This window comes from Apus apus, chromosome 19 (assembly GCF_020740795.1).
Source record: "Apus apus isolate bApuApu2 chromosome 19, bApuApu2.pri.cur, whole genome shotgun sequence".
Taxonomy (NCBI): Eukaryota; Metazoa; Chordata; class Aves; order Apodiformes; family Apodidae; genus Apus; species Apus apus.
The window spans coordinates 8,119,189-8,130,385 of record NC_067300.1 but is presented as its reverse complement, the minus strand read 5'-3'; the positions used below and the strand labels follow the sequence as shown (position 1 = coordinate 8,130,385).

Genomic DNA, 11,197 nt, shown 5'->3' with positions numbered 1-11,197 from the left:
AGGGGGGACCCCGGCTGCTAAGGGGGGGGGATATCAGCTCTGCCTCCCCGAGCCGGCAGCACGGTGGCTGCCGCGGAACAGGGAGCGAAGCAGCAGCGGCGGGAGGGAAAAGAAAAAGGGGGAGAGGAGGGGAAAAAAACATTAAAAAAAAAAAAAAAAAAAAGGAAAAAAAAGAGGGAAAAAAAAAATAATTGGGAGGAAAACCAAGGCGGCGTGAGCGCTCCCCGCCCCCTGCTCCCAGCCCGGGCTCCCGCAGACAAAGGGGCGGCGGGGCGGGCCGGCAGCTCCTCTCGCCTGCCCGGGGCGGGGGGAGAAAACTCACACCCGCAGCATCCCCAGCGCCAGCTCCGCGGCCGCGCAGGTGGGGCCCCTCGGTGGCAAGTTTCCTCAGGGCAGGGGGGACCGAAGTTGCGCGGGGGCGGCCCCGCCGTGCCCGGTTTCGGGTGGAGGGGTGTGTGTGTGTGTGTTTGTCCCCCTCCTCCCGCCCCATCCCAGGCTTTGTTCCCGGGAGGATGCGGCGCGCTTAACCCCGGCCGAGGCGGTGGGGCCGCAGCGGGGGCAGGGGCAGCCCCTCCGCCGGAAAACTCCGCGCCGCCCCCCTTCCTCCTCCTCCTCCTCCTTCCTTCTCCCTCCTCCTCCTCCTCCGAGCCCCGGCGCGGAGCGATGCGTCCCCGGGCGGCGGGCGGCGATGGAGCGGGGCGGTAGCGCGGAGCCGCGGAGCAGAGCAGCCCCCCGGGCAGCCGCCCGCTGCCCCTGAGCGGCGAGGAGGAGGAGGAGGAGGAGAAGGAGGAGGAAGGCCGGCCGGCCGGTGTGCGAGCGGGGCGGCGGCCCCGTCGGAGCGCGGCCATGGAGGAGTGGAGGCAATGCGGGCGCTGGCTCATCGACTGCAAAGTTTTGCCCCCCAACCACCGGGTGGTCTGGCCCTCCGCGGTGGTCTTCGACCTGGCGCAGGCGCTGCGGGACGGGGTTCTACTTTGCCAGCTGCTCCACAACCTCTCCCCCGGCTCTATCGACCTCAAGGACATCAACTTCAGGCCCCAGATGTCCCAGGTAGGAGGGGATGCGTGGGTGGATGGGGCGGGGGGAACCCCACGAGCACCTCCTGATGCTCGTGTTGCTCTGGCAAAACTTGGTGGGATGCGTGAAGGCGAGCGGGTGTGGGGAGGAGGGGGTGCGTCGGAGACCGTCTACTTCAGTCCTTCTGCTGCTTTTTCAGCCCCCCCTCCCGGTCTGTGGCTCCCGGTTCCTCGCCGCTCGTACCCCGGAGGGCTTAATCCCGATGGGAACCGCGGCCGGACGGGAAAGAGCCCTGGGGCGGAGAAAAAACACTCCGGGAATGAGGGAAACATCCCCCCTTCTGCTTACAGTCATCGCGAAACAAAAGCAAATAATAGAGCTCGGAGGAGGAGGTTGGATTTACTTCGGGGTTTGTAACGAGGTTGGGCTTTGATGTCGGAGGAGCCGGCGGTGCTGGGGGGACACGACTTTGGCCGGCAAGATTAAAAGCAAAACAAGCAAATCACAATAAAAGAACAACAAACCAAAACAATAACACCCAAACCCTAGTGCTCTGCAAGCCTGTCCCGAGCACCGCGAGGTGCCCGTGTCCTGCCCCCCAACCCCTCCGGGCCCCGGAGCCTCAGCCCGGCTGAGCCGCAGCTGCTCCGGGGCACCGGGGGACTCGGGGCTCGGTTCAGCGGCCCCAGCTGCGGGCTGTGTGTTGTCGTTCCTCCTCCTCCCATCAAGCTTTCTAGGTCTGGGAACTTTAAAGCTTTAGGGCTCCCTCTTTGGAAGTGTTTCCAATTTCTGGTTGTTTTGGTGGAAGCAGGCTTAAACAAACAAAAAGAAACAGATATATAAAACTCGGCGCTGGTTGGTTTGGGGTTGAATGCCCTGCTTATGCTTTTGCAAGCCGAGCTGCGCCGTATTTGCATGGGAATCGGGAAGTGAAATCAATTAGAAACAAACGAGACAGGGTACTTTGTCCTCCCTACCCGGCAGCCCCGGTGTTGACAAGCTGACAGTAATGCGTTGGGTTTTATTTTTTAACACCTTTGTGGGTAATAAGGGAAGGGAAATATCCTGGTAGCAAGGGCACGTGAGACTCTGTTTAACTTTATTTATCTTTGAGTGCTCCAATAATGTATAATGTTAACACGAGCTGTGGATCTGTGCTGTGCAAGCACGCTGCTTGTCCGGCAACTGCCTTTCCCTCCTTCCGCTGGAGTTTTGTTCCAGGACGATGATGTTTTTCATCTGTTTGGCCTCCTCACCCAGCGAGATGTAACCCTGTGTGCTGGGGGAGCTGCTCTGCTCGAGGACAGCTGGTAGCCCAAAACTTAGAGCCACCCTTTGGGGAGCAAAGTGCGTTTTGCTGCGTGCATGTGAACACGAGGATGTCCCTGCTCGCTGGTGGAGCTGGAGACCTTGGTCCTGTGAGAACACTATAGTGGGAAGCACCAACTGTGTGGTGGAAACCAGCCTGTGCCAGCTCTTGTGTTGATGAGTGAGACCTGCTGGCTCAGAGTAAACAGCAACACATACTGATGCCTCTTCCCAGGGTGGAACAATGCTGTGAGATTTCCTCTTGGCTTTCCAGGCTATAAGCTGATCACACTGTCTTCCCTACAAACTGATGTTTCCAAATATAAACTGTCATACTGGAGCTGTAGATATGCAGGGAGCTGTGCCTTCTTAGTACACGCTCAGAATGCCATACTATGTGTTTGGGTTCTTTTAAGGAAGTATTACAGCCCTACAAACCTAATTTTGATGTAGCATTTGCCTTGTGGGGAGCTAAGAATGGGTTTAAAAATGGTAGCTGTGACCTAGGGTCGATCCTGGTGGCAGTTTGAAGAGGAGGCTCTTGCTAACCTTGCTGAGGCAGGTGTTGCTTGTTGGAGGTGAGAATTTCCATCCCAGCTGTCTCCAATGCAATTGCTTTCTGCCTCCCCCACCTGTCTGCTTTCTTGTTATCAGGACAAGTGTGAAGAGAACTGGCTGAATCCTTTGGTTTTGGGGGTCACCTCCAGGAGATCCTGGTCATCAGAGCAGCCTGGCCAAAGCTGAGCTCACTGGGCTGTGCAGAGGCCACCACCTGGCGTGGGGGTAGATGCTATGGCAAGGCTCAGCTGATGCGTGTTCGTTGCCAGGGTGAGACCCAAATCAATCTATATTTGAGTCTTTATACTTTCTCTTACGTGTACTTTCTCTTACATATTTGGTGTTTCTCTTGTAATTCCTGAATTTGGGAATCTGGCATCTCCCTGGGGATAGCTAAAGGCAGGAGGTATCTGGGTGCTTCTGCAGTGCTGGCAGCCTGGGGAGGAGTGAGGGTGGGGGTCAGAACCCAGGCAGGCTGGGGACAAAGGTCCCTGCAGCAGGTCAGCCTCATGCAGCTATCAAGGAGCAGCTGAGCCAAATTTTGAGAGGGTAGGGACCTGTGTCACGCAGCTGTGGTGTGTTCAGACATAATTTCAGGTATGTGCAAGATAGAGTGTGCCTAGAAACTTCAGAGGTTGTTTTTGATGGTGAGTGCACATTTTTCCTGCCTGGCTGGGCTGGCCATCCAGCCGTCTGCCTTGCTACAGAGGTGGGGTTTTCAGTTATTCAGTTAAAATGCCAGGGGACAAGACACTTGTGCTAGACTTGAAACACTCAGTAATATTCTGTCATCCACCTTTCTCAGTGAATTAAGTGGGGTTGAGCAGGTGTGTAATGAGATACAGATTTTTTTGCCTGAGGTGAGCATCGTTTCAAAGGCCAGAGGTGAAATAGCATCTCTGCAAGCAAACGCATAAAGATCCAGACACTGTTGTGTGTGTGTTCAGTGGTTGGTTTTCTATCCCCTTCCACACTGGAGTGTTTTGAGGTGCAGCTGCTGAAGGGCGTGCTGTGTGGTGAGGTTAGAGCATTGGGTCCTGCAGTGGAGAGATGAGCTGGTATCCCTGTCCTCCTGAAGCCTTTCTGTGCTTGTTCTGCAGGGAAGTCAGGCAGGTGAAATGGCCAGGCTGGCCACGCAGCAGTAGTTTACTACTTGATGTTTAAAGAAATTAATGAGTGCAATCACCTTGTTAGGTTGCAATCTCAAGTTTGCTTTATTTTCATGCTTGGTTCCAGAGACCTGAGTCCAGTGCTTGGTGATGCCTGGCAGGGTGGGATGAGCCAAAGCTACTGAACCTCCGTAGAGACTAACATAGAGACTAACAAAATAAGCAGAAAAAAAAGTCTTAAAGCCCAGTTCTCTTCTGAGAGTCAGTGGACATGAGGCCAGTTTTTATGAGCCCAGAGTAAAACTTAATTTCTGCTAATTGCTTTTGCTATAGAAGCCATTTCTGAAGAGGTGGGAGGAGGGATGAGTGTACTTGCCCTTGCTGCTTATTGATCATTATGTCTATTACTGTGATTGGATTTTGGGGGATGCAATTCAAGCTGGTTTGCCAGCCAACTGCAAGTGTGTGTTGCAGAGGACATCTTCATTTGCAAATGGGAGCAGATGTAGCACCCCTCAGGCTTGCAGTCCCTGTCCCCTCTGCACAGCTCCTGGTACAGCGTTTCTCCCCATCTCTTCACAGACCAGTCTCCAAACCCCACTTCTCTCCCTGTTGCCCTTTAGCAGGCACTAATTTTCAGTCCTCTGGCACTGTGTGGTCCATCTGCTCTTGCATCCCAAGCTCCCTTTACAAGATGGAGATCTCGGGGCTTTGGATTTTCATAGATAATTAGGCTTGAATTGTAATTTTGTGAAGGCTCTGGTCAAATACAAATGAAATGACTCTTCACTTACATTTCAGTATGGTGAGGCATAAAAAAATATGTGCCATAAAAACCTGCTGCCCCATTTTCCCATTGCCCCTCTTTTTTTTTTTCTTGGCTCTTTGGCAACTCTTAGCCAGGGAGAAGCCACAGGAGCACAAATGTCATGCTTGAATCACTGGATAACTTGAGTAGCTCAAACCAGGTTCCCAACCAGTGCCTGCTTGAAATGGGACACAGAAGCAGCTTGGGTGGAAAGCTGGTGTGGACATCAGGTGATGGCTCTGGTAAGGGTGGTTTTTCAGGGGAGAAAGTGCTGTGTGTCACCAGCCTCCCCTCTGACAGTTCTGCCTGTCAGAGCACCCTATTGCAGTGTGACCTGCCATGACATTCCTCCTTATAATTAGACAGATGGGAACTGGTACGTATAGCAAAGCAGTCGTGAGCTGCTAGGGCTTGATTGTGTGGCTGCAGTAGGGTGAGAAGTCCTGTTAATATGTTGCAGTCACTCTTCCTTTAAAGTTGACCTGGACACTTCTAAATATCTTTTTTTTCCTGCTTCAGAATGTCCTGAATGCTTGAAATGAAGCAGCCACATATTTAATGTGTGTATTTGTGTGTGTGCACAGACTTTGAGTTAACAGTAATGGTCAGCTCATTAAGGATTCTTATTTTGAAACATATTGACATCTCTCTAGAGATAATCCATCTCGGTCTGCAGTGCCTGGAGGTTTTTATTAAGGCTCTTGAGACTGATGAGACACAGCAAACATAATTGGCATGATGACTTGGCTGCCCACTGCTCTGTTTTGCTCTTATTAAGGAACCATGCAGACAACTGACTCCCCATGACTGATGGGGCCCAACACCCAACTCTACTGCCAGGCAGCTTCATAGCTGCTGTTTGGTTTTTATTTTCTGGAGAATGACAATAATTTTGTATCAAAGTCCTGTTCCTTGGTGATGTAGGCACTCATCTGCCTAGACAGCTGGGAGCAGGTGGTTTGCAGTGACAGCTTCCCCCAGGTGTATGGGAGATGAAGGCACGTTGGTGGATTTGGTACCAGTAATTATTCACAAGGCTCTGGGACTTTTTAACGTGCCACTTGAAGGCTTTATCACTCCAGTGCTTGTAATTAGTTCCATATGTCATGATAGTAGTTAAGAATAATTCAGTATTATCAGAGCTGACTGAATAGGTGCAGTGTTTGAGCAAGGGCTGCATAGCTGCTCTCTGATTTACCCTGTTCAGGTCCTCTGGCTTTTTATTTACTCTCTGCTGCTTGAAATTGAGTTCTGTTCCAAAAAAGGCTATAAAAAATGGCCTCATTACATATCACTGTTTACTGTGTCTCAGTGACTTCCCGTTTGGATGTGCTGAGCTTTACAAAGGGGAAGAAAGGTGCTCTGTCTCCTACGGCCGAACTCGTGAGCTCCTTGCAAATAGGAATGGGTTGCAGACTTTCTTCCCAGCCCCTCTTCATGCCTCCTGCATGTCAAATAGCACCTGAAAACCTTGTGTTATTTGGAGGTGGTACCCTCTCTTTAGCTGTTTAGTGGGGTTGCAAGATAGAGCTGAACCTGCAGCTGAAGGCTCATATGTATTCTGTTGGGGCAGAAGAAGGCGGAAAGTGTTAGATGGATCCTGCTGGCTGTGCCAAGAAGCATGGAAAGCAGGGAAAAATTCCACCCTCCCCCTTTGTGTGATTGTTGAGAGGTAAATACCTGCACTCAACTTCTAGCAGGAGCAGGCTCTTGAATGAATAGGTGCCTTTAAAAACACAAAGCTAAAGAAACAGTCAATTTGGTTGTTTTTCAAGTAGGGACCAGTCTTGGAAGCTGCCTCCTATCTCAGCAGCATGTTGATGAGCTGTAAAAAATGCTTGGCTTGTCCATCCTTCTTGGTGGCAATCCTTTGTGTTGGGTGTAGTGCCAAAACCAGGCTACCTTGTGGTTTGGCCCCTTCAGAGAGAAACAGGCAGTTTTTCGGCAATGACGCTTGTGATGCTTCACTCCCGTGTCTGTGTATGAGGGAGGCTTTTGGTTTAGGGAGTCAAGGCTCCAGAAATTTAGGCTACATCGATCAAGCTGTGTGCTGGGGCTGTGGTTGTATGGAAGGGCTGAGCATCACTGTCTCACCACCCAGTGGGGTGGTGCTGGCCCATCTCCCTGTGCCATGGCTGGTGCTGCAGACCCTTTGCTTTCTTCAGCTCCTCTGGAGCCAGAAGGGACCTGATTTTTGGCACTGACAGAAATGTTGCTTCAGACTGACCTGAGGGCAATTTTTTTATTTGCTTCTTTGTCCCTTCTTAAAGAGACAAACCATTTTTTCCAGTGCTTGAGCTTTTTCCCCTGCAATACTTCTCCATCTGGCTCCCCCCCGACTCTGTGTTTAGGATCTCCAATATGTCTGTCCCCAGTGTCCCAGCAGCATGGGCTGGGGCTGCAGGGTGCCCTGGGCAGAGCTGGGGTGGGAGTACCAGGATCCTGTTGATTGGGGTGCACTGCAAATGAGTGCACGTGTGAGGTGTGTGTCCTGGGGTAAAGAGGATTAACATGGAGGGCTGGGGGAGGTGGGTAAGTACAGTCAGCTTAACAACACCTCTGGGAAGTGAAGACTGCCTCTGCTTTGATTTTTAAAGCATGGATCCACCTTCTTTGCTTTGCACAGGAGTTTATTTTTTCCTTCTCCACCCCTTCCTCACACTGCCCTTGGCATCAGCTGGACCCCTTGGACTCTCAGTGATTGTAAGATGAGTCCCTGTAGCTGCCCTCCCAACAATCAGCAGAGCTTCCTGCATCTCTGATCCCTCCCAAAGACTTGCCCTGTGCCCCATCGTGGTGTCCTGCTCTTGTGTTAATGCCCAGTGCAGCTGTCTGTGTGGGCTCACCAGTGCTGTTCTGCTGGCCTCAGGCAAAGCCTGGTCTTGTCCCTGCTGCCAGCTCTGCCCAGTCACCCCATCCCTGTAGGTTCTAGCCTGAGGGCTCTTGTTTGGGCATCTCCTCAGGGTGACTCGTGTTTTACCATAAAACAGCCTTCCAAGTCACCTGCCACCCCCACAATGTGTCCTGCTTCTTCTAAGCTATGCACCCTCTGATGTTCCTTTATAAGGAGGACGAAGGACCTTCTCTTTCAGGGCAGCTATTAATTACACTCTGCAGTTGACGATTTCACATTCAGTGTTAATGAAATGACTTTTCTCAGTGTTGTATCTCCCTTTCAATAAATAGCCTGGAAAAAGGACTGTTTCTAATAAAACTGTCTTCCCCCCAGCTGATGTTTTTTTTGTTTGCAGCCCAGGGCTGTGCTTCATCTGAAGATACAACTCAAGTGCATCCACTCCTGTCCTCCACCCTTCATGATGGCTCAGAGCCTCCTGGGTTTGCAGCACTGGGGCTTTCCTGCCTGCAGTTTGGTGCAGGTGAACGTTGGGAAACCAGCCAGCAAAGCCCAGAGCTGTGTGCTTAACAAACTGTGCCACTTGAGCACCCGCTCTCCAGGTCTCTCATACCTTGGGTTTATCAGTGATCTTGCAACTGCTGAGCCCTGTGATTGTGATCTCAGTGCACGGGCATTTTGTACTGCTGCTGCTTCTGGGAATGCTTGACAGGGTTCCTGTTCTGGACTAGCTCAGCCCTGTGGGGTCCAGTCCATGTTGATGGTCAGGTATAGCTGTGATGCCCTAAACTGAAAGCTTTTCACAGGAGTTCACCTGCAACAGCTAGTTGGACTATCTGAGTCCTCCTCTCATGTTGAAGGGTGTTCTCACTATGGCAAAACCCAGAATGTTTCCACCATAGAAAGAACTGGAAAAAATACAGGTGCAGATGGGTCAGGTTGCTAATCAGAGTGTAGGCTCAAAGCCCTGTTGCCTGTAAAAAGAAAGAAATAAAAAACCAGTTACCCTCAGGAGAAGTCAGTGAAGAGTTAGTAATGTTGGCCATCAGATTTGCCAGCCTAACAAACCTGCAGAACTTGTTTTGGAAGATCTCAAATTTTAAGAGCTCTTTTCTTCTGAATTCCCTGGGCAGTGTTTGAACCTGGTTCCAAGGCTGCAAGTCCTTCCCATCACAGGACAAAGGATGCTGCCCGTTGTCTCTCTTCCTCCCAACACGCTGCTTGGGTGGCAAGAGGTAAAAATCTGTTCTTGTTTTGCAACATGTGGGCCTGCCCTGTCTGGACAGCAAGGGTTCAGCTGGAAGGTCCTCCTTGGAAGGCCACCAGCCTGAGTCATATCCTGACTTGCTCTGCTGGTTTGGCTCCTTGGTGGTGCGATTGAGCGAACGCCCCCATTATTAGACTCCGTAGTGTTGGCTGTGGGAGAGACCCAGTGGTAAATCAGCTTTTACTTGCTGTGAGGCTGCTTGATTTCTCAATATTGAATTTGCCAGGCTTGCTGGACCTCAGGAGCACCTCCCATCTTGCAGGGTCCCCTACACACACACCCTGTCTGGAGCAGCATCGCCTCTGTGGTGGTCTCTCCTGGTCCACGCGGGCAGCTGGCTGGGTGGTGGACATGGTCAGGTGAACAGGAGGTGCTGATGGATCCTTCTGGACGTGGTGCGAGTGGTGGTGGTGAGGTCAGAAGGGATTTGCACCTCTCTGTGATGTGCAGTGCTCTGTGGGGCAGCTGCCTGCAATTGAGTGGGGTTTGATAAACGGGGAGGGGGGGGGAGGTTAAAAGGTTCCCATAGAGGAAATTTACTCTTTCTCTTCAAGCACACGCTTTCAATACTGATGGAGGGGGGAGTAAATTGGCCCTTTTATAGCATTCATATCTTTTGTTGTGTTTTATAGTGGTTTACAGCTAAATGGAACATCTGGTATTTGAAAGGGGCTGAGGAGGGAACAGAGGAGGCTTGTAGATGGAGGGGAGGAGGAGGAGAAGTGATTTGTGTTTACTGCTGCAAACACAGAATTATCTGTGAAATCCACTGAACTCGTGTGCGTGACGAAAGTACTTGGCTGCGTGGAAAACAAACGTCTGCCCAAGCCCTGAGGAACCAGGAGCAGGGTGTTCTCCTGGCTCTGCCACTGAGCTGGCCAGGCTCAGACCTGCCAATGGGACAAGCTCCTCCATCCCTCTGGGAAACCCCCACAGCAGTGACTTGTGCAGGACCTGTGCCGGTGTGTCCTTGCTTAGCACATGTCCCCCAGACCCCTATGAAGGGAGTTGTGCTGGATAAACTGATTTTTGCATTCTAGAACAGGCTGTTTGGCCCCTTTGGGCTTATGAGGTGCTTGGGGTGTTCACAGCTGGGCTGGGAGCACCCGAGTTCATGCAGGGATGCAGAGTTGCCCTAAAGCAGAGCCCTGTTCCCGAGAAGTTGGGCTCATCTCTGTGGCAGAAGCAACAAGAATGGGAGATAGAAATATACATATATATATGTATGTAATGGGAGATATGTTTTTATATATATATATAAATAAAAATAACATTATTTTTTTAAGAGCTGAGGTATGTTAAGCACTGGAAATCCCAGGCTGAGTGGCATGTCCCCAGGACAGGAAATGTGTACAGCACTGGGACAGTCTTGTGTGCCTGTTGAGACCCTTTGTGTTTATGGGAAGCACTTTCTCATGTCAATGATCTTCCAAGAAAGTCACTGGTAAGGCTCAGAGAGGGGAGGAGGCAGGAGGGGAAAAAAAGACAAGTCCCTTAGTAGCTGTGGGAGAATTGTTACTTTAAACAGAAAAGAAACCAAAACGTTTCTAGTAAACCCAATATGTTATAAACCCAGTATGTTATGTTGAAGAGCTTTGGTTTTTTTGTCCCATTTATGGATCAATTTCTGTCTCTTGTAGCAGTGCTGCAGGATTTTGGGCTGTTTGCTGGGAATTGTTGCTGGAGCAATGGTGGCTCAACCCAACACAGCTCTGGGCTCAGCCTGCTGCCCTCAGGACAGGCAGACTGGCCCAGGGCTTTCCTTCAGTGCCCATTTTTTTAAGGAGAAAAACAGCTTTGTAACTGGGGACCTGGCACCCACGCAGTGGTGTTGGGCAGAGCTCAGGAAGTCATGAGCAGAAGGGCCACAGTGAAGGCAGAGCTCTGGTTTTTGGGGCTTAAATCTCGTCCCAGTGCTGGTGGCAACCTGTGGCTTCCAGCTCTTGGGTGATGCTTGCAGGGTGAGCTGGGGTGTCCACCCCTGGGGAGAGGAGCAGATGGACACAGGTGTCTTTTAGCAAAATTGTCAGCTTTCAAGCAACAAAAAAGATTGAAGGGCTTCATATCCCCAAGGGACTGGGAGTGTAGAGCTGGCTGGGATGGTGACCAGCAGCCTGGGAGGAAGGTTGGATGTGTGGTCTGGCTGCCCAGCTCTGGGCTCTCTCCAAAAGGGAGGATTTTTCCGTGTGAAGTTGCAGGACATGAAATGTGAGTGTTGCACTGAGGTTTGCTGACTGGCCCTGTCCCTGCCAGAGCTGACATTCCCAGGGATGAAT

General features: G+C 51.3%; 1 protein-coding gene across 2 annotated transcripts in view; it reads left to right on the top strand.

Moving 5' to 3' along the window:
* Positions 1 to 316: 316 nt before the first annotated feature.
* VAV2 (vav guanine nucleotide exchange factor 2) overlaps positions 317 to 11,197 on the top strand; it is a 132,028-nt gene continuing 121,147 nt past the window's right edge. The window contains exon 1 of one of the 2 annotated variants that reach the window (XM_051636804.1): positions 317 to 1,050. In XM_051636804.1, the coding sequence (XP_051492764.1) occupies positions 847 to 1,050 (204 nt within the window). In that variant the 5' untranslated portion in view covers positions 317 to 846. The remainder of the gene's footprint in view (positions 1,051 to 11,197) is intronic. The other variant, XM_051636803.1, reaches the window with a different exon arrangement.